Genomic DNA, 22,997 nt, shown 5'->3' with positions numbered 1-22,997 from the left:
GGGTTCGAGCCCCGTGGCCGGCGAGGGCCTTTCTGTGTGGAGTTTGCATGTTCTCCCCGTGTCCGCGTGGGTTTCCTCCGGGTGCTCCGGTTTCCCCCACAGTCCAAAGACATGCAGGTTAGGTTAACTGGTGACTCTAAATTGACCGTAGGTGTGAATGTGAATGGTTGTCTGTGTCTATGTGTCAGCCCTGTGATGATCTGGCGACTTGTCCAGGGTGTACCCCGCCTTTTGCCCGTAGTCAGCTGGGATAGGCTCCAGCTTGCCTGCGACCCTGTAGAACAGGATAAAGCGGCTAGAGTTAATGAGATGAGATGAATGAGATTTAGACTTTAGATTTTGACAGTATATCATTTTAAAGAACTAAAGTCGGTTCCCTGGTGCTGCTGTTTGTGGTTATGTGGTTCTTTAGCTGTTAAGGAGAGGTGCAATTGAATGCGAGAGGATGATAAATCACTCAATAGACCTCTGAACAATTTGTCCCCCTCACTTCTAAAATGATGGCTACGCCCCTGGCCTCCAACACCTATGACCCTGTCACTGGTTCACCGGTTGTATTTTCCAGGGCCACCTTTGGTTGGTACAAACCACTACATACCAGGAACACCCCACAAGTTGTGCCATTTTGGAGATGCTCAGATCCAGTCATCTAGCCATCACAATTTGGTCCTTGTCAAAGTCACTCAGATCCTTCTGCTTGCCCATTTTTCCTGCTTCCAACACATCAACTTCAAGAACTGACTGTTCTCTTGCTTCCTAATAATTCCCACCCACTGACAGGTGCCATCATCATGAGATAATGTTATTCACTTCACTTGTCAGTAGTCAAAATGTCATGGCTGATCGGTGTATGTTCCATATGTTATTTCATAGTTTTGATGTCTTCAGTAGTGTTCTATAATGTATTATGAGAAAACTTATGAGTAGTTATCCAGACTTTTGAGTGGTGCTGTATATATTTCATTCAATAAATGAAACAATGTTTGGCATTTTATATTTTATTAAAAAAATTAAATAAATTTTGAAATAAAAAAGAATGGAAAACAATGACGTCACAGTTATTAAACTTGTATTAACATGAAGATAATTATACTTCTTTTTACCGTCTGAGACATGAAATTTTTTTTCCTTCACCCAAAGTAGCATATTTCTTGACACGTGAAGGTGCTGTATGAGAAATGTAAACACCCTTCCAATGTGCAGATGGCCATTAACAGCTCGCACTCCATATCAGCACCAATTCTGTCACATTTCTGTAAATGAAGAAGGAATGAACCAGTGTACCTGAGGGTTGGACACAGTATGCCATGGATAACACAAACATACAGCCTATGAGTATTAGTCAGGTTTAACTGCTTAACTGTTAGCTAATGAGCTCTTCATAAAATGCTATGCAGGGCAAAGAGGTTTGTGTGCATGTGAGAGCGCGAGAGATTCACCTGGGATTCCCAATCCAGTTATTTCAGCATAATGTTTGTGTTATAACTCAATAATTAAGATAATGAACACTTATTTACTCATGTCAAAACACAGTGTAGAAATTAAGCTAAAAAGGCATTTCAAAATTAAGATATCACAGAACAACAAAACAGAGTTTTTCACATTTCTTGTATTTAACCTCTAACCATGGCTGGCACCACGTAGGACACCTAGATGCCACAATAGGCTAAAACAGATAAGCCTGATTACTGAGTAAGCACACCTTGCAGCAGAATCGTACAATCACCCACACATCAAAGCAACAGAACACAAATTCACAGTTTATAACTGTTTAATAGGTGAGAGTTTTTCTAACTCTGCCTTATTTAATGCCGATTAATGTCTGGCCGTGCATGTATGAGGAGTTGTGCAATAAGATTTGTTGCTAGATTTCCGAATAAGTATATACATAAGGCTGTTTATGATGTCATGTCATGGATGTCATTTGTTCAATTTACAATCAATATTAATTCAGCTTCTGGAACAGTTTTATCCCGTCAGGATTGTGGTGGACCTGAAGCCGATCCCGGGAACACCGGGAGAGACTTGGGAACCCAGCATGAATCGGACACCAGTCCACTATAGGGCACCATGTAAACATGCACCTTCAACCCCCCCCCCATCTTTTTTTATTTTTATTTTAACTGACTGCACCACCATGTCCTGTGATAAATATGTTGTGTGTAAAACCATGTCTATACAAAGTTTACATTTTGTATTCTGAGGTAATAATATTCCTGGATTTCTGTTTTAGGTGTCTACTCTATTTTTATTATTAACAGGCAGAAATGATCACTTTCGTCCAAATGGACATTAGCAGACATCTCACTGCTTTGCCGAAGCTTCTCAGCCGTTCAGCTTAATCAGATTATCAGCAGGGTAGGTAGATTTACATTACTCACACCATGTAGAAAATTATGACATCTGTAACAGAGCTAATTTAGTGAGAATGAGCATAAACCTGCATCTCTCCCTAGATTTAGAACTGACCGGTGTGCGATCGCGAGCATATCAGAGCAGCCAGTGGCAAATGTGGCATCTAGATTTCCTACACTGACAGTTGGCACAAAAATCACATGAGCTTGTTCTGTGCTCATAAGAGAAAGAGGTTAAGTCTCTTTTTTTTTTCCTTTGTTCAATGCTCTAAGTTACAGCACCTTTCCTCAAACGATCCTTTTACTTTTTGAAAAATGTTGGCAAAACACTGCTTCATCAAAGGAATAAGACAACTAGGAAGGTAATTGGTTATGAAAGAGTATTCTGTTTTGAGTAAATTAGTTGGTGATTTTTCCTTCATGCTGTAAGTTTCTGGGCTGAGTGGAAAAAAAAATATCGAACAAGAGGGAGGAAAGAAGGCTCAGCAGTCCTCATCCTTATCATCAGTGGTTCCTTTTAACCGCAGACGGGCAAAATCTTCAAACACCAGGTCATCGTCCTGGGTGAAGCTACTATTGGAAAGGAAAGACAGAAAGGACACTCCAGATTGGTAAGACCACATATTCTATTTTATATTTGTATTTTTTTTAAATTTGTTATAGTTTGTTTTTATATATATATATAAAAAATGCGTGTGGTGTGTATACACAACCCCGATTCCAAAAAAAAGTTGGGACAAAGTACAAATTGTAAATAAAAACGGAATGCAATAATTTACAAATCTCAAAAACTGATATTGTATTCACAATAGAACATAGACAACATAGCAAATGTCGAAAGTGAGACATTTTGAAATTTCATGCCAAATATTGGCTCATTTGAAATTTCATGACAGCAACACATCTCAAAAAAGTTGGGACAGGGGCAATAAGAGGCTGGAAAAGTTAAAGGTACAAAAAAGGAACAGCTGGAGGACCAAATTGCAACTCATTAGGTCAATTGGCAATAGGTCATTAACATGACTGGGTATAAAAAGAGCATCTTGGAGTGGCAGCGGCTCTCAGAAGTAAAGATGGGAAGAGGATCACCAATCCCCCTAATTCTGCGCCGACAAATAGTGGAGCAATATCAGAAAGGAGTTCGACAGTGTAAAATTGCAAAGAGTTTGAACATATCATCATCTATAGTGCATAATATCATCAAAAGATTCAGAGAATCTGGAAGAATCTCTGTGCGTAAGGGTCAAGGCCGGAAAACCTACTGGGTGCCCGTGATCTTCGGGCCCTTAGACGGCACTGCATCACATACAGGCATGCTTCTGTATTGGAAATCACAAAATGGGCTCAGGAATATTTCCAGAGAACATTATCTGTGAACACAATTCACCGTGCCATCTGCCATTGCCAGCTAAAACTCTATAGTTCAAAGAAGAAGCCGTATCTAAACATGATCCAGAAGCGCAGACGTCTTCTCTGGGCCAAGGCTCATTTAAAATGGACTGTGGCAAAGTGGAAAACTGTTCTGTGGTCAGACGAATCAAAATTTGAAGTTCTTTATGGAAATCCGGGACGCCGTGTCATTCGTACTAAAGAGGAGAAGGACGACCCAAGTTGTTATCAGTGCTCAGTTCAGAAGCCTGCATCTCTGATGGTATGGGGTTGCATTAGTGCGTGTGGCATGGGCAGCTTACACATCTGGAAAGACACCATCAATGCTGAAAGGTATATCCAGGTTCTAGAGCAACATATGCTCCCATCCAGACGACGTCTCTTTCAGGGAAGACCTTGCATTTTCCAACATGACAATGCCAAACCACATACTGCATCAATTACAGCATCATGGCTGCGTAGAAGAAGGGTCCGGGTACTGAACTGGCCAGCCTGCAGTCCAGATCTTTCACCCATAGAAAACATTTGGTGCATCATAAAACGGAAGAAACGACAAAAAAAGACCTAAGACAGTTGAGCAACTAGAATCCTACATTAGACAAGAATGGGTTAACATTCCTATCCCTAAACTTGAGCAACTTGTCTCCTCAGTCCCCAGACGTTTACAGACTGTTGTAAAGAGAAAAGGGGATGTCTCACAGTGGGAAACATGGCCTTGTCCCAACTTTGAGGTGGTGTTGTCATGAAATTTTAAATCACCTAATTTTTCTCTTTAAATGATATTTTCTCAGTTTAAACATTTGATATGTCATCTATGTTCTATTCTGAATAAAATATGGAATTTTGAAACTTCCACATCATTGCATTCCGTTTTTATTTACAATTTGTACTTTGTCCCAACTTTTTTGGAATCGGGGTTGTATATACACACACACACACACACACTATTCTTGCATTGAGGAAAAATATAAATAAGTTAATTATCAAACTTACTTTGTGTCGAACTCTATGAGGTTGGTGTCGATAGGAGGATCTGCCTCTGGAACAGCTGTTAAAAATATGGACATTATTTATGACATTGTAGGGAGTTAGAAATATAGTTACAACTGTACTAACATTAGAGTAGTGGTTAACCCTAATCATACCGGGTGGGGTCGTTTCCGACCCCGGACGTCTATTTTTTAGGATAAAAAATTTAATATGCGTTATTTTTTCATGAAATTTCATGAATTTGTCACATTTTTTGCAGGTTACAGGATACACATCTGGATTCTTTGTGCCCTCAATGCCTGCTTTTTATCGGACCAAAAAGCATTGGGGTCGTAAACGACCCCACTCATTTTTCACTATTTAGCCATATAGTACTTGTTTTTTATTCAGTGTATATTTTATCCAATTGTGTATATTTTATCCAATTTTGTCTTTTCAGATTGAAATATGCCAGGCAGACTAAGAGTAGTGAGATACTTGAGAAGAGAAGAGATTCAAAGACTCTTAGAGCAGGACAGTACCACAGATGAGAATGAACCAAATGAATCTGACTCTGAGGAAGAAGCAGACCACATATCTGAAGCATCAGACAGAGGTGGCACTGAGAGTGTCGGTGATAATGATCCAGAGGTTGAACACCATGGAAATCAACAACGCCCTGACGACAGAGAGGCTGAAATAAATCAAGGAAGGGGAAGAGGCCATGGCAGAGATCGTGGCAGAGGCCATGGCAGGGGGCGTGGGCGAGGCCAGGACAATGGTGCAATTCCCCAAGGCCAAGCCCAGCCCAACAACCCTGCTGTGGACCAAGACCACATAATTGGTAAAGATGGAACTGTTTGGGATAAGGCCCAGCCACCGCAGGGACGAAGGCGAGCCCAGGATATTTTGAGACAGGCCCCTGGAATCACACCAGAAGGAAGATGTACTGATATACTGCAGTCTTTCCAGCTTTTTATCACCCAGCCAATAGTGATTCAGATTGTCCAAGAGACAAATAGAGAGGGTCGCCGGAAGACTACCGAGTACAATGCTGTTCATCCTCAGAGTCAGAAAGTAATTTCAGATTTTTGAAAAAAAAAATAGGTTTGGTTGAATCAAATTGGTGTCCTAGATATACATAGAATAGTATTTGTGGATCTCTAACAAGATGTTTAATAAAGAATATTGATCTCTTATGAAGCTTTTGTTGTCTACACATAAAAAATGTAACGATATTTGGCTAAAAATAACTTGGGGTCGTAACCGACCCCACCCGGTATGAATAGGTTGCAAAATATGCCGGTATGATTAGGGTTAACCAGGACTTGACCATGACTGGACTAATTTTCATTCCAACATAATCCCAATTTGTACATTCTTTAAAGGATTTGAAAATTTTGAGAACAAAAACACACTAATGCAGCTTTTGCTCTACAGATAATAAATTATTTGGTTATGCCCAGACCACACTATGAGATTTATACAATCTCAACGGACATTGAAAACGACTCCAGATACCAAGACCGACTTTATGGATTTTTTCTTTGGTCCTGGATCACCCTTCAATCATCAAGCCCCACTCCCATACAGGATTTCCCATCCAATGATTTTGACTCTTAGAACCTGGGATTTTGCAGAACTACTTGCGTACAAACGCGGCTTAAGATCAAAACACACAGATTGATGGCAGTGCAGCTTGGCCATTCATGAACCACATCAGGATTGTGTTTCAAGACTAGACAGCCAGCCTGTTCCCCACACACGACAGGATGAGACTGGATTTTACATACCATCCAATTTAAGGTAACGCCCTGATTATCTTCTAGCATGACAAATGCATTTTTAAATGTACTTACTAACATGATCCTTCGTCGATATTCACATCCTTATGCAAAAGAGGCCATTTTCGTAGACTTGGTCCCATAATTCAAGTCACATTTTACAACATTACATAGATCAATGCTGTACAACGATAACCATTTAATGATTTAATTTTTCTGTATCACAGTATACTGCAATTACACACCAGGATACGATCATCCTATTCACTTTCAGGAATAAGCCCAAGAAGCTCGCTGTGCTGAAATGAAAGAGTGCTGCCTAATCGATGCTGAAGTACAGCAGGTACCTGAGGCTGGTCGAGAAGTGGGAACATCTATGGGTTTAGGATGCATTAAGACAAATGGCAGCTCGACTGAGACGTCTCTGTGGGAGAAAAGGATGATCATTATACTGCTTGCAAGATTCAATTCAGTTTTAGTGCAATAAAGCACAGGCGTTCTGTACCTCTACAGCTCTGGAAAAAAAATTAAGAGACCACTGCAAAATGCATCAGTTTCTCTGGTTTTAATATTTATAGGTGTGTGTTTGAGGAACATGAACATTTTTGTTTTATTCCATAAACTACTGACATTTCCCCCAAATTCCACATAAAAAAAAAAATATTGTCACTTGGAGCATTTAATTGCAGAAAATGACAACTGGTCAAAATAACAAAAAGATGAAGTGTTTTCAGACTTTGAATAATGCACAGAAATCAAGATTCTATTTGTTTTTTAAACAACACAATACTCATGTTTGAACTTGGGATGAGTTCAGAAATCAACATTTGGTGGAATAACCCTGACGTTTAATCACAGCTTTCATGTGTCCTGGCATGCTCTCCACCAGTGTTTCACGTTGCTCTTGGGTGAATTTATGCCACTCCTGGTGCAAAAACTCAATCAGCTCAGCTTTGTTTGATGGCTTGTGACCATCCGTCTTCATCCTGATCACATTCCAGAGGTTTTCAGTGGGGTTCAGGTCTGGAGATTGGGCTGGCCATGACAGGGTCTTGACCTTGTGGTCCTCTATCCACACCTTGATTGACCTGGCTGTGTGGCATGGAGCATTGTCCTGCTGGAAACCCCAATCCTCAGAGTTCAGGAACATTGTCGGAGCAGAAGGAAGCAAGTTTTCTTCCAGGATAACCTTGTACATGGTTTGATTCATGTTGTCCTTCACAAACAAAAATCTGCCCCATTCCAGATTTGCTGAAGCACCCCCAGATCACCACCGATCCTCCACCAAATTTCACAATGGGTGCGAGACACTGTGGCTTATAAGCCTCTCCAGGTCTCCGTCTAACCATTAGACGACCAGGCGATGGGAAAAGCTGAAAATTCGACTCATCATAGAAGGTGACCTTACTTCAGTCCTCGACAGTCCAATCCTTATGGACTTTAGCAAAAGTCAGCCTGGCTCTTCTTTGCTTCTCATTGATGAAGGGCTTTTTTCTAGCTTTGCATGACTTCAACCCTGTCCAGAGCAGCCCGTTTCGAACCGTCCTTGCCATGCACTGAGGCCCTGTCCACATGGCAATGGATTCAGGTGACTCCGATACAATTGCTTATCGTTTAGGCCTGGCGTCCACACGGCACCGGCGTTTTGGGTGCCCAAAACGCAATCTTTTTGAGAACAGGTTCCAGAGTGGAAAGATCTGGCAACATTGCCGTTGTGAAGTCGTCTGGATGAGTAGAACGGATTTGTTTACGATGACGTCACAACCACATGACTGAGTGCTTCACGCCGGGTAGAAGTGTAACGAACTCGATGCGAGTTGTCAACAAATCCTATAACTTGGTTCATGAAATGCGCTTACAAAATATTTTCACTGTGAATATTTATTGTGTAATGGTGCAAAGTGAGAGAGGAGAGAGAGAGAGAGAGAGAGAGAGACTCTGCCCTTAGGGCAGAGTCAATCCCGCCAGCAAAAATAGGGAAAAAAAGGAGCGATCTCACCTCTTCAGATGTTGGTTTAAGTCCTACAATACATTCCTCAAAAAGGGCGTAGAAGAGCAAATTAATCCATCAACGTGTAGCATTCAATTTATTCCGGACCATTAAAGACGCCGCCTTCCGCGTAGAATCATACGTCATCCTCGCCGCCATATTGGATAGGTCAAAGTGGAGAATAAAGATTAGCTGCGTTTAACTGTACCAACAGGTTTGCCGTCCAAACGAGATCACATGGGATTACCTTTCACAGGTGAGACTGGAAAAATACTTTTCATTGTATTTGGTCATTATAATGTAATTTTACGAACAGATTTTCCTGACTTTGTGGCTAATATGAAGTCTCGCGCATAATAGTTTATGCGCATGCGTCCTTACTTCTATTGTTCTGGTGTCTCCGAAGGGACCGTCTTACAGCGCCTCTAGAGGTGTGGCACGTGTATTGCATCGTTTTCAGCAAGCGTTGCGTTGCCATATGGACCTGATATTTTACTGATCGTTGCCCATTTGGACGCGATATATTTTTAAATAACATCTCGTTGCCGTTGTCGTGTGGATGTAGCCTTAACCCCAGCTGCCATTTGCCATTCTTTTTGTAGGTCACTCGAGGTCATCCTACGGTTGTTCAATGTTATTCGAAGGAGTTGACGATCATCCCAGTCAGTGGAGAGTCGTTTTCGCCCTCTGCAAGTTTGTTGTCTCCAATGTCTGCTGCTTAACCTTGTTCTTATGAAGTGCCATCTTTGAAATTTTGAGGATGGAAGCAACCTGATGCTCACTGTATTCCTCTGCCAGTAAAGCCAGAATTGAACACTTCTTTTTCTCACTCGAAACTTTTCTTTTTAACTCTTCTGGCAGGATGAATAGATATTTTTGTATTCCAATAAAATTTAAGACACTACTAGCACTATTTTTGCCGTTCAAACTTGTCCTATTGCAAGAGGATAGTGATGACCACAGCAATTTTTTTAATACTCTTCCTTGCTGAATAGGTGATCACCTGAACCAAATCTTAATCAGTACCTCATTAAGTAAAATGAGGTGTGCTGGTGTTGGAATTCCAGCACAGACACTGGAATGACATGGTTGCCATATATGGAGATGCTGATTTAAGAAAAAAATTCAAGTGGTCTCTTAATTTTTTCCAGAGTTGTGTCATTCGGTTATTTCACATCAAGAGAAAAACAAAACAAAACAGATGAGCAGCAGAAAGAGCAAGCTTCACTGCAAACCTGGACAGGCAAATCAAGAAACCACAGTGATGCACAGTGTATATTTACCTCTCCAGTAAGCTGCTTAAAAGTCTGATGCAACGCAGGAGGGTTAACAGACAGATGGAGGGAAACAGATACACAGAGAATAAGATGAAACACCGGCAGAGAACGAAATGACGTGAAAAACACAAATGACTTAATGAAAGCAAAAGGTTAAGGGAGAGCATCAGCAGCCATCCCGCTGCTGGAACATATATTCTCATGTATAAACTTCTTGAGGGGGGAAAAAAACCCATCTTCACAAAAGAGAGACCAGTACATGATTATCTGGAATTATTTGAGGTTTGCCAAATGTTCCAACAGCGGAAATGTGACTATTAAAATTCTAAAAGCCTTGCTTTTCAGCCATCATCATTTCTCATGTCATTTAAATCAAATCTACAGCAGTAGGGAGAGAACAAGATGGCAGTTCAATACAGAAAGAACACTGCTCTGTGTATGCATTGAGAGTTAAAAAAAAAAAAAAAGATCAAAGCTGTGAACCATTTGTCTCAAATATAGATTTCTATAAAGCATACCTTACTGAAGCCCTTTGATGCATGAATTGTAATAGTTCAAATAACAGCCAAATCCCATGGCGATAATAAGCGCCAGACTACAAATGCACCCCGCTAGAGTATAACTGCATATTCAAGAGAGCGTTTGTTCCTGAGAAACCTGTGACTCACCCTCCACGGGAGACGACCAGCTTAACTTTGACCCGATACGACACCAGAACTCCAAGAACCTCCTTATTACATCCATCTTTAACACTGCACAGAGCAGGAACAAAGAAAAAAACAATTAAGTCTGCTTACTCATTCCGTAGACAATATAAATACAGACACATGCTTCTTACTAACATGGTGCTGGAGGCCAGGTTGGTATCTTCGTGTTTGAGCTTGCCATCCAGAGCTAGCCCTCGCTTCTCTCGGTTATTATTCAGGGTAGGAGTCAGAGTGTACACCTTACAGAACGTGGAGCTGGATGACACCTGGTCACTGAGAGTGTTGAAATCGGGTCAGTTTAACAACACGGATGCTTTCACGATAGTGTATTGTCCTGAGAATATACACAATGATGGAGGTTGTTGCTCACTCTGCCTCAAGCTGAGCCACTGGACATTTGTACTGAGCTGTGCTGAACAGACAGATGTCAGCATACTGCCGCACTGAGGAAAGACAGAGAATTTATCCATAACTGTTCGAGCACAATCAGCACAGACTACAAGACAAAGTACATATGAACGAACACGAAAAACTTCTTGCCTGATATTTTGACTCGTTTGACAGTCTTGGTGGAGTTATTGGTGACATGAACGTTCACACTGATGGGCTCCCCATGATAATACAGCTGTACAAAAAAAAAATAAATATAAAAAAAAAAAAGTACAAAAACCTTAGGGCAGTATATTTATATATACTTAAACAGTACATTAAATGCATTCAGTGCATCCATTCTACTGGGACAGAAAAAAAATGATTACTGAATTGAGGACAAAAAAAATTAGCCTGAAAGAAGCCCAACTACATGATGACCGGCAGGAGCTGGCAACCAATCAGGAGAGAGAATGAGAAAGCATCAGAGTGTAAAGAAACAGATGTGAGAGAGTGAAATTGTCTGATGTTAGACTATTAAAGGATTTTTTTTTTGCGCTAAACACAAATTTGATATTATTCACCAGCTTCCTGCCAAATTGTTCTCTTGTGATAAAGAGGAAGCTAGTGAACGGTAGATAACAGTCAGCCAATTTATCTTCACTGTAGAGTTTGTACTTAGTTTCCAGATGAGAAGTAGTTGTTGAGTTATGGCCCTTTTCCACTACCCTTTCTCAGCTCACTTCAGCCCAACACGGCTCACGTTTCGACTACCTCAGAGCGGCGCGACTCAGCTCGCTTCAGCCCTGCTCAGCCCCCAAAACTCGCACGGTTTTGGAGTAGGACTGAAGCGAGCCAAACCGAGCCGAGTGGGGCTAGGGGCGTGAGGAGACACTCCCCTGTGCACTGATTGGTGAGGAGGAGTGTCCTCACATGCCCACACACGCCCCGCGAGCACGCTGGGATCTGTAAACACCGTAAACCCAGAAGAATTATGAATTACGAGAATTTCTGAAGCCTTATGCGCCTCGCCTCATCTATACGCTCTTGCCAGTATCTGTTGGCGTTGTCGGTGACAACAAGCCACAGCACCAAGACCAGCAACACTAACGACTCCATGTTTATTGTTTACTATTCGGGTCGTGAGACTACCGCTTAAAAGGTCACTGATGTCACTGTTTGCGCCGCCTAACGACATCACGTGACGTCCACCCACTTTCGCTAACTCCACCCAATGTGTCCACCCACTTCCAGCCAGCACGGTTCAGTGCGGTTGTAGTCAAAATGCAACTCCAACAGCCCCACTCAGCTCGACTCAGCACGGCACGGCTCAGCCCAACTCAGCCGCGTTGGTAGTGGAAAAGCGGCATTAGAGAACCTGTGAGTCACTAACAAGAGGTGTTGCGTTTCTCCAGATTATATATGGGGCATTATGGTTATGGCTATATGGGCAAAGAATTAGGGATTTGAGCATTTTGATTTGCCACATCAGTGTATTTTTATCCTCTGGTGTAGGTTTTAACTAGTGTGTTAACAATATCTGGGAAAAGGCTAACTTTTTTTTTTTTAAACAGGCTGGTGAAAAAAAAAAAAAACACCACAAACAGAACTTAAACTATGATAAAACATTACATTACATGCATTTAGCAGATGCTCTTATCCAAAGTGACATACAACATACCCAGAGAAGCCTGGGGAAGCAATTGGGGGTTAGGTGCCTTGCTCAAGGGCACTTCAGTCATTCCTGCTGGTCCATGGAATCGAACCAGCAACCTTTTGGTCCCAAAGCTGCTTCTCTAACCATTTGGCCAAGCCTTCCCCAAAACAAAACTTGGGTGATTTCTGACCACCTGTTACAGTTGTTACCTACACTATAATTTAACCAGATAGCAAGAATTAGTGGGCTGTCTGCACCTAATGGTCCTAAAGATGTGAAGTGTTTTGCAGAAAGAGCCTCCATTTAACCAGAACTTATATTTTCGCAAGTGATGTGCTGTCTACGATCCTGCAGAATGAGCCTAGTTATACTGTGGCAGGTCAGTGGTGATCAAGCAGCAGGGGGCTGTGCAAGTAGTTACATAGTGAGAGCTGACTGTCGAAAAGCTAAACTCTTCTTGAGAGGTTTTGCTCTTTCACCTGCTACTTAATAAACACACTGATGTACACAATGAACTCATTATATTCTCACAGCACCTCTGTAATACTGAGCAATCACAAGTAATAATAACTGGGCTGCATTCTAAGCTGCGTACTAAAATAGTATGTCACTACAATATTAGTGTCATCATTAATCAGATACACTAGAGTGCATTCTCTGAGTTTGGACACAGCCTTGAGTTCTATCTAATGAGTGCAACTACAATCGAAGATTAGCAAGTCACTTGCAATAGCATCTTATTTTTCCTACCAGAGATAGAGTGAGCGAGCATCTCTTGCGTCCTGCCCAATTAAACAGAGGGTTTATAAATAATAGCATCAACCCATTAAATAAATAGCGTGGTGAAAAGAACAAATAGCTTTTGCTTTAATAGAGCTGTATGATAGTCACCTCTTTATCTAGAGATGCCTCTAGATGCAGCGAGCGGTCAGACATCAGGAAGCTCCGTGTTGTCTCCACCATCGGCTGGGGACCAGGCTTCTCAGGAGCATACTGCACTTTACGAATCACTAATCGAACAGAATTTCTGGAACATTTAAAACACACACAAACAAAAAACCCAGAAAATTAAAAACTGAATAAAACCAAAATCACCTAGTACAAGCCAAGACTTTTTCTAAAAGCTAAGATTTGTTTTCTAAATCAGTCGTGCCCCTATAGGTCAACATAATTTAATTTATGCAGACACAAAGTGCCGAGTCATGAAGGAGAACGCTCGACTAGCTTACCGTTTATGAATCTTCTCCTCCACAGACCTGGCACAGAAAGCTCTTATCTCGTAATCTACCCCACAGGCCTGTGCAGCACAGAGAGAGAAGTTAATGAGGTGGGGGGGGGGGGGGGGGGGGGGGGGGGGGGGAGTCTTCATAGCAATCAAGCCAAAGAAGAACTGAAAGTGGGGTCAAAACCTGAACATTTGTGAACACTGTTTGGGATTACCTTTCCAGTGTCCTCAGGACCAGGCTGCAGGGTAACTGAACACGGCAAGTTTTGAGGGATCTGAAACAGATCGACATTTATCATCATCTGTGTTTTTTAAAAACTAGTTTTTACTTCTGTATACAAGGACATAAAGATTAGGTAATTATTTTACATATATAAAACATCCAACATACACACAGTGGCGTCCAAATTGAAAGTCTGGGATTTTTGCCCCCCAATTTAAAATTATAAATAAAACATTTTAATATAAAATGTTTAATGTCTTGAATATTTAATATTCAAGATTCTGCACTGTTTCTAGATCTCCATTTAAATGTAAGCACATCTCTGATATTGACTATGTTAACTGCCATATACAGAAGGTCAGATTTTCCTCCTATCTAATCTCTTCTATTAAAGCATGTATTCAGTCGACATGCTGATGGATCACGCCGATCTAAAATGGAGCATAAGGTTTTACATAAACTTGTAGAGCCCATGCCAGCTCGAGTGCACACAGACATGTAAGCAACAAGAGTGCTCTGAGAGCACAATATCCCCTGCTGGCAACTATGCCATAACTCTGGTAAAATGCGACTGAATTGAACAAAATTGCAATTTGCGCATTACTGACATAACAAAGAATCCTGTCAAGTTTGGTGAAATTCCTCAAAAAATTGAGAGAGAACTTCCTGGGACGGACGGACATCGCCACGACATAATCCCCCTTCGGGCCTTTTGGCCAGCGGGGGATAAAATTTGTGAGGGAAGTTGATTTCAGAAAGCAAGCACACCTTGATGAATTTGCCAAAGTACAAGTTTGTTAATAATCAAGGACATAACTCTGGTAAAATTGTTCCAAATTAAACGAAATTTTAATATGCATATAACTGTCAGATACAGTTTTGGCCTTTTGCCAAGTTTGGTGAAATTCCTCAACAAATTGCACAAGGAGTTGATTTCAGAAGAACGTACACCCTCATAAAATTGTCAAAGTATAATTTTGTTAATCAAGGGCTGTAACTCCGGTAAAATGAGACCGAATTGAACAAGATTACAATATGTGCATATTACTGACATACAACAATGCCTCCTGTCAAGTTTCGTGAAATTCTTCCCAAAATTGTGAGAAGAGTTGATTTCAGAAGGAAAACACACACTCATTAAATTGTCAAAGTATAATTTTGTTAATCAAGGGCTGTAACACTGGTAAAGTGTGACCCAATTTAACAAAATTACAATATGCGTATTAGCAACATATAACAAAGAATCCTGCTAAGTTTCATGAAATTCCTCCAAAAATTGTGAGAGGAGTTGATTTCAGAAGGTGAATACCCTACATCACCTACAGTAAAGTGAAAAGGATGAGCCTGCTGGCCCAGTTTCTTCAGAAGTCTCTCCTGAAGACGACTGTTGGGCTTGCGCTCCTCCGCTATAGGTGGGAAAGCTTGAAACGTGGATATGTAAAGATCTTTCCGGAATGAAAGTCCAAGAACGTCCAGGTCCTCCCGTCCATAACGGAAGGCACAGGTTAACGTCACAAATACTAGGGGACAGAAGATCAGATGTGAACGCAGAATGCTCTTCCGTTAGGGAGCACCTAATCAAATTGAGCACAACCTAATGTGCCATTTTACCTTTTCTGTCTTTGAGATATTCAGGATCGACCAATATGACACCATCTGTAAAGAAAGTAATCATAGGATTGTTTGTCCAAAGTGGAATTTTCCTTATTTATAAATAAATAAAGCCAATTTAAGTCAGTCGGAATTCCAGATGTGGAGTCAACTCACCTACAGGATCCACCTGATCTAAATGATCCACAAAATCCCGTTTCCCCAAGTATACTGTAATCTGAAACAGATGGAAGAGAAAATTACAATAAATAAATATAAAACAACCACAACAGATAAATGTGAGCACAAAAACAAAGCTTTGTGGATATTAATCATAATACGCTATTTTTGATATTAGTGCTTTTATAACTTGATGTTTTTGGTTTTTTAACATGCACTTTTATATGGGAATCATAAATGCAATTAAGTGGGCAGGGGTTAAGTGTGAACGCAAGCCACAACTGGAATTCCCAGGAATACTGACATGGCATTCACATTCTCAAGAATATCAACACAGCATCCAAGTGAGACAAAGCATAGCTCAATTTGTGTGAGCAAAGGCTAATACAATGAAGCTCCGTGAACTGACGAGAAGGAGAAATGAACTAGGAGTCAACAGAAAGAACTGCATCCGGAAGAGAGAGGGAGTCCAAAATGAAGGCGCTCCTGGCCATCTGAGCTGACGCCAAAAGGATGGCGCTGTCTAGGATGAGTCATTTATGGACCGATCATCAGAGGACTTGGAGAGAAAGGGCACAGGCAATAAACAATCACAGGAGATACAGATCATGTACCATACCAGTCAAAAGTTTGGACACCCCTACTCATTCATAGGTTTTCCTGTATGTTGATTATTTTCTACATTGTAGAACAATACTGAAGACATCAAAACTGTGAAATAACATATGGAACACATATGGAATTATATGGTAAACAAAAAAAGTATTAACTGTTTGATATTTTAGATTCTTTAGACACTATATACCTTCCCTGTGTCTGAAATCACTCCCTACATAGGGCACTATATAGTGAGGACGCCATTTTGTAGTGCTGTCCGAAACCTTAGTGAGGATTATTTACACCCTATATAGTGCACTCAAAGTATCCCACAATGCATCACGAAAAGGAGTGTACAATGATGGTCACTAACCAAAGCAATATATCCCATCATGCATTGCGGTCACGCTGAAAGAAATCAAACTAAAAGTCTCAAATTTGATTTAATAAAAGGCAGTGGCAAAGAAGGTGGTATTCAGCCTTGATTTAAAAAAAACTGAAAGATGCAGGTACTTTGTATTGATTAATGTGGGAAATACGCTCAGTATAATATGCATTTATCACAAAAATACATGCACGTATTTATTATTTTGAAAACCCACCAGCCGACTGATCTGGCACGTTTTAATTGTGCGACAGTAATGATGTAAATACCAGCGCGATGGAGAAGTGTCCGAAAGCAGTTGTTCATTTTACCAATAAGCTCACTGTATAGTCCTCTATACAGTAACTCCCTATATTGAGGTATTTCACCTGACGTCACAGGGTCACGTGACGCCCCGGTGTCAGCCATTTTGAACGTCAAGCTAGCTAATGTCAACAACAGTAGCTGGTATGTTACTGTAGCAATGTTTACGTTTAGTCATTTGGATGACTGTTAAAACCTTTCAGTCTCAAGTTTTTCCTTTACTGGATTTACTAGTTTACTGAACTAGCGCGCTCGGGCAAGCTGGGAGCTAGCGCGTGCTAGCCGGCCGGCCGGCAGGCTAGCGCGCGCGCCAGCTCCCAGCTTGTGCCGGCCGGCCGGCAGGCTAGCACGTGCTAGCTCCCAGCTTGCCCGAGCGCACTAGCTCCCAGCTTGCCCGAGCGCCCTAGCTCAGTAAACTAGTAAATCCAGTAAAGGAAAAACTTGAGACTGAAAGGTTTTAACAGTCATCCAAATGACTAAACGTAAACATTGCTACGGTAACATACCAGCTATGATGTTGTTGACATTAGCTAGTGCTAACAGCTAGTTGCTAATACACTGCTACAACTACACCGACCCTAATAATACAGTTCTTAGTCATTGCCTGGTAACAGCAAATTTATAAAACGGGCCATGTCTCAACAGACTAAGAAGTTATTTCAATGACATTTAATAACATTTTGTTTATCCTGAGGACCGAAAGTAAATGAAAACGTGAACAAACATTAGCTGTAATAAGATGGCGACCACCGGCTCCAGGGACGACCCGCTGATGTAGGCATGTTACCCAGCCTGACACAAAATATTTGTAGGCATCCAAACTCTTATACGCTTTCAGATCAATACCTGTGTATGGTGATGGGTTTTTAACGACATAGGTATACAGATCATGTGGGCCGAAGTCAGGTAAAGACGAGGGCTTGGTGTACTTCCGTACGTCAGTGAACAATCCTGGTGGAAGCAGGTAAACGTCGTTCTCTAAGCCTGCTAACCTCAATTTTTGCAAATACCTCTCCCTCTGCTCGCCCTGTAAATGCCCTACGTCGCTGGATAGTGAAGGTGTTTTCTGCATCTCGCTCCTTTTTCTTTTATGTTTTTCGTTTGTCGCCTTCCTCGCATTCAAACTGATTCGAGCCGTGCCGTCCAAAATGGCAGCATCACATGACTTGGTCACGTGAGTGAAATACCTCAATAGGGAGTAAGGAATGAGCAAATGATTTCGGACAAAGGGCTTGATGACGCTTTGCACACTATTGACATTATCTTAACCGGCTTCATGAGGCAGTCACCTGGAATGCTTTTCAATTAACAGGTGCGCCTTGTCAAAAGTTAATTAGTGCAATTTCTTGCCTTTTCTTAATGCGTTTGAATGCATCCAAACTTTTGACTGGTACTTTAAGTGTAAGACAACTTTCTTGAGAGATGTGAGCCTATGAATCCTGTTAAAACTGAAAATCTTCTGCAAGCATCATCATGAATCATCACAGCTAAAGAGACGAGCTGACTGGACGCTAAACCTCCATCTTCAGAATCTCATAAGATGAAGTTTTTTTCCCCCCCCACTGTACTCCTGAACTCTTGAATCTGATTGGTCAGAAGGTGTTAATTCATTGTCTATAATAACAGCACTCGTTCTAACAAGCTATCGTTTCTATAGTAACACTTCACTCACAGGGACTTGAATGCTGGACGCGCCACATAATCTAAGGCTACATCCACACGACAACGAGATTTTTTTTTTTTAAATATCGCGTCCACATGGGCAACGGATCAGTAAAATTTCAGGTTAATATGGCAATGCAACGCTTGCTGAAAACGATGCAATACACATGCCACACCACTACGTGCGCTGTAAGACGGTCCCATCGGAGACACCACAACAATAGAAGAAGTAGACGCATGCGCATAAACCCCTTCTTCTGTAGCATTAGCCACATAAAGTTTTGGTTATTAATCAGTAGCGTAAAATGAAAGACGCGGAAAGAGGAATGAATGGGGGTAGATGGAAGCCGGTACGTCGACATTCTGATATCCTCCAGAATTCTTTAATGGTCCGGAATAAATTGAATGCTACACGTTGATGGATTACTTTGTTCTTCTACGCCCTTTTTGAGGAATGTATTGTCGGACTTAAACCAACATCTGAAGAGGTGAGAGAGATCGCTCCTTTTTTTTTTCCTATGTTTGCTGGCGGGATTGTTTTTGGAAAGCGCACGGGCGGTGCGCAGTTTGGTACTGCTTCTGCAGTGTTTGGACTAAAGACTCTGCCCTAAGGGCTATTCTCTCTCTCTCACTTTGCACCATTACACAATAAATATTCACAGTGAAAATATTTTGTAAGCGCATTTCATGAACCAAGTTATAGGATTTGTTGACAACTTGCATCGAGTTCGTTACACTTCTACCCGGCGTGAAGCACTGACAGTCATGTGGTTGTGACATCATCATAAACAAACCCGTTCTACTCATCCAGACGACTTCACAACGGCGCCGTTGCAAGATTTTTTCACTCTGGAACCCGTTCTCAAAAGATTTCGTTTTGGGGCACCCAAAACGCCGGTGCCGTGTGGACGCCAGGCCGAAACGATAAACAATTTTATCAGATTCACCTGAATCTGTTGCCGTGTGGACAGGGCCTAAGACTAATAATAAATGGATCAAAAAGAAAAGCAGTGTTGTTGAGATGGTGTAGCTTTCAGTCAGCAGATGTGTGTTTATTTATAACGTATGGAAGGAGTCACCAGTGTCAGCCACTTGTAACGGTCAGTAAGTTTTCCAGGTTCTTTGCAAAATCACAAGCTGTGTGTGGGTTTTTTTGCTTTGTTTTATTAAGTTCAGAGACAGACAGAGAGGCTGATAAGGGAATGACTGTATATAGCTGCTATAATTCAAGTGAAACAGGAACTACCTTGTCTCGCAGGCGTTCCACAACTATATATGGTTAAAAATTAGTGTATTTGAAATAGTAAAACTGAAATCAAATAAAACATTTTGGGAAGTGCTATGATCGAAAATAATCCACTTCGGGGTGGTTGCTGATTTTTTTTTTCTTCCAAACAGCGTGCAACAAATCTACATAAAAGCTGATTTAAAATACCTCTTTGGTTAACGTTTGCTAGAAAAACCTCAGCAAAATAAAATACTGCAACATTGCGCATCGTGAAAACGTCAAGTATGCACATACGATATTTCTGCTTTTTCATCCACCCCTATTCAATGCACACCATATAATAAGCCAGTGAATGCAGAAAGTACGAGTTACACTTACCTTACAATTCGGACTGGATTTCTTGAATACCCTTAAGAAAGGAAAGAAAAGCCGTTGTAGATAAATGATGAATTTAAAAGATTTAATACTAAACCGAGGGACATGGAGACATCCATGCCATTCATTGTTCACGAGTAAATGATGCACCAGTGAATTATATGCAAGGGACTGGTGCAGAGTCTTGTACGCCTATGTCCTCACAATAGAGTTATAAACAAGATTGACTGTGAGCTACTGCTCTCTTACGTATCCCCCCCGCTCTCGCTGGTCTCAGAATGCAAGCAATCGAAGGAATAGGACACTTATTATGAATGTTGACTTCAACAAATAATTAACCATGACACAAGTAAACAGCAGCGTTCTGCCCCCCAGGGATTTCAAATAGCATCGTGATAAACTGTCATTTTGAAATAGCATTTTGCTTCTTGAAATAGCCTCAAAATCCACCCTATGTTTTGTAAATACATTCAGTTGGTAAGGAGCAGAGGTGGACAGTAACGAAGTACATATACTTGAGTACTGTACTTAAGTATACTTTTTGAGTATCTGTACTTTGAGTATTTTTTTGGGAAACTTATGACTAACTTCACTACATCTGAAAGACGAATATCGTACTTTTCACTCCACTACATTTCTGTCAAGGTCCTCGTTACTATGAAGCGGCTTTGAAAGTGGATGTTTTTTCTTTTCTTTAAACATGATTGTATTTTTCGCAGGTGACACTGAGACAGTCTATCAGTAATCACTAGGGTCACGTTACGTCCATAGAGACTGTATAAAATCAAGTTCAATTACAACCACGATTCCAAAAAAGTTGGGACAAAAGTACAAATTGTAAATAAAAATGGAATGCAATAATTTACAAAATCTCAAAAACTGATATTGTATTCACAGTAGAACATAGACAACATATTAAATGTCGAAAGTGAGACATTTTGAAATTTCATGCCAAATATTGGCTCATTTGAAATTTCATGACAGCAACACATCTCAAAAAAAGTTGGGACAGGGGCAATAAGAGGCTGGAAAAGTTAAAGGTACAAAAAAGGAACAGCTGGAGGACCAAATTGCAACTCATTAGGTCAGTTGGCAATAGGTCATTAACATGACTGGGTATAAAAAGAGCATCTTGGAGTGGCAGCGGCTCTCAGAAGTAAAGATGGGAAGAGGATCACCAATCCCCCTAATTCTGCGCCAACAAATAGTGGAGCAATATCAGAAAGGAGTTCGACAGTGTAAAATTGCAAAGAGTTTGAACATATCATCATCTACAGTGCATATCATCTAGGGGTCGACCGATAATCGGCCTGGCCGATATATCGGGCCGATATTCTGCATTTTTAGGGTTATCGGTATCGGCCATAATTTCCACCGATATGCCGATAACATGCCTTTTTGCAGCCATTTCGTTCCTAACGCGACTGTCACTGCACGTCCTTTCCTGCACTCGCCGCTCTGAGTTCAAGAACACGGTCCCGCCCACCACAACATCTGATTTGTTGTGAACTGTTTCAAGGCGGCCGTACGGGCACTCGGGATACAGCCAATCAACACGCGTAGCTAACCGCTGTGAACCATTTCAAGGCGCCCATACGGGCACTCGGGCAGAAGCAGATCCCACTTCAAGGTAAGGACACGCTGCTTTTGCCGCAATAAGTCACAAACACACAAGTTGCAAAAGCACAACATCATTATATGTTTACATTCTTCATCTACTACTCGTTAAAATTGTCCATTTGCATCTGTGTAGCCAGGCAAACTTGGCTTACGGAAGGAAGCACTTGAATTAGCCTACAACCAACTAGTCTCGCTGAAACTACATGTAATGTTGTCCATAGTAAGCAGTTCCCAGCATAACGTAGGCTGCAGTCATTTTTAAATCCCCGTCTGGAAACGTTGTGAATGTGTCAGTAGTTCTACTCGAACAGTAGAATGACATCCATACAGAGAGGTGGTCAAGGGAAGACGAAATAAAACGTAGTGTTTGTGTTCTGTAGGCTAGCGCAAGCCTACTGGCTATTTGTTATGGTGATGAGTAAACTTCACGACGTGACTCGTGCCCAAAAAGCGCATTGCACTTGTATATGTTAGGTAACTTTATAAAGCACTATTTGAACATTTAAACACGCCAGGTGTGATATGGTGCTAGCAGGCTATGTAATACTGTAGGGAGTTTGTCAGGAAGCTTGTTGTGGGCTCAGTAATTAATTGTGTCATGGATGCACACTTGCTTGGATAAACAGTAATGAACGAAATACATCAATTAAACTCTTGACTTATGCCGCTTTTCCACTACCAACGCGGCTGAGTTGGGCTGAGCCGTGTCGTGCTGAGTCGAGCTGAGTGGGGCTGTTGGAGTTGCATTTCGACTACAACCGCGCTGAACCGTGCTGGCTGGAAGTGGGTGGACACATTGGGTGGAGTTAGCGAAAGTGGGTGGACGTCACGTGATGTTAAGCGGCGCAAACAGTGACATCAGTGAGCTTTTAAGCGGTAGTCTCACGACCCGGATAGTAAACAATAAACATGGAGGACATGGAGTCGTTAGTGTTGCTGGTCTTGGTGCTGTGGCTTGTTGTCACCGACAATGCCAACAGATACTGGCAAGAGCGTATAGATGAGGCGAGGCGCATAAGGCTTCAGAAATTCTCGTAATTCGTAATTCTTCTTCTGGGTTTACGGTGTTTACAGATCCCAGCGTGCTCGCGGGGCGTGTGTGGGCATGTGAGG

The 22,997-nt window shown here is 41.4% G+C and overlaps 1 protein-coding gene across 4 annotated transcripts in view; it reads right to left on the bottom strand.

Moving 5' to 3' along the window:
• Positions 1 to 982: 982 nt before the first annotated feature.
• arrb2a (arrestin, beta 2a) overlaps positions 983 to 22,997 on the bottom strand; it is a 28,338-nt gene continuing 6,323 nt past the window's right edge. Inside the window, exons 2-16 of one of the 4 annotated variants that reach the window (XM_060909294.1) lie at positions 20,268 to 20,298; positions 15,712 to 15,772; positions 15,556 to 15,600; positions 15,268 to 15,464; positions 13,937 to 13,996; positions 13,726 to 13,793; positions 13,388 to 13,523; positions 11,011 to 11,095; positions 10,841 to 10,913; positions 10,606 to 10,743; positions 10,432 to 10,515; positions 9,770 to 9,793; positions 6,844 to 6,920; positions 4,737 to 4,791; positions 983 to 2,927 (exon numbers count right to left, since the gene is read on the bottom strand). In XM_060909294.1, the coding sequence (XP_060765277.1) occupies positions 2,837 to 2,927; positions 4,737 to 4,791; positions 6,844 to 6,920; positions 9,770 to 9,793; positions 10,432 to 10,515; positions 10,606 to 10,743; positions 10,841 to 10,913; positions 11,011 to 11,095; positions 13,388 to 13,523; positions 13,726 to 13,793; positions 13,937 to 13,996; positions 15,268 to 15,464; positions 15,556 to 15,600; positions 15,712 to 15,772; positions 20,268 to 20,298 (1,225 nt within the window). In that variant the 3' untranslated portion in view covers positions 983 to 2,836. The remainder of the gene's footprint in view (positions 2,928 to 4,736; positions 4,792 to 6,843; positions 6,921 to 9,769; positions 9,794 to 10,431; positions 10,516 to 10,605; positions 10,744 to 10,840; positions 10,914 to 11,010; positions 11,096 to 13,387; positions 13,524 to 13,725; positions 13,794 to 13,936; positions 13,997 to 15,267; positions 15,465 to 15,555; positions 15,601 to 15,711; positions 15,773 to 20,267; positions 20,299 to 22,997) is intronic. The other 3 variants (XM_060909295.1, XM_060909296.1, XM_060909297.1) reach the window with 3 other exon arrangements.

The sequence above is a fragment of the Neoarius graeffei genome, chromosome 25 (assembly GCF_027579695.1).
Source record: "Neoarius graeffei isolate fNeoGra1 chromosome 25, fNeoGra1.pri, whole genome shotgun sequence".
Lineage (NCBI taxonomy): Eukaryota > Metazoa > Chordata > Actinopteri > Siluriformes > Ariidae > Neoarius > Neoarius graeffei.
This window is presented reverse-complemented; position numbering and strand designations above follow the sequence as displayed.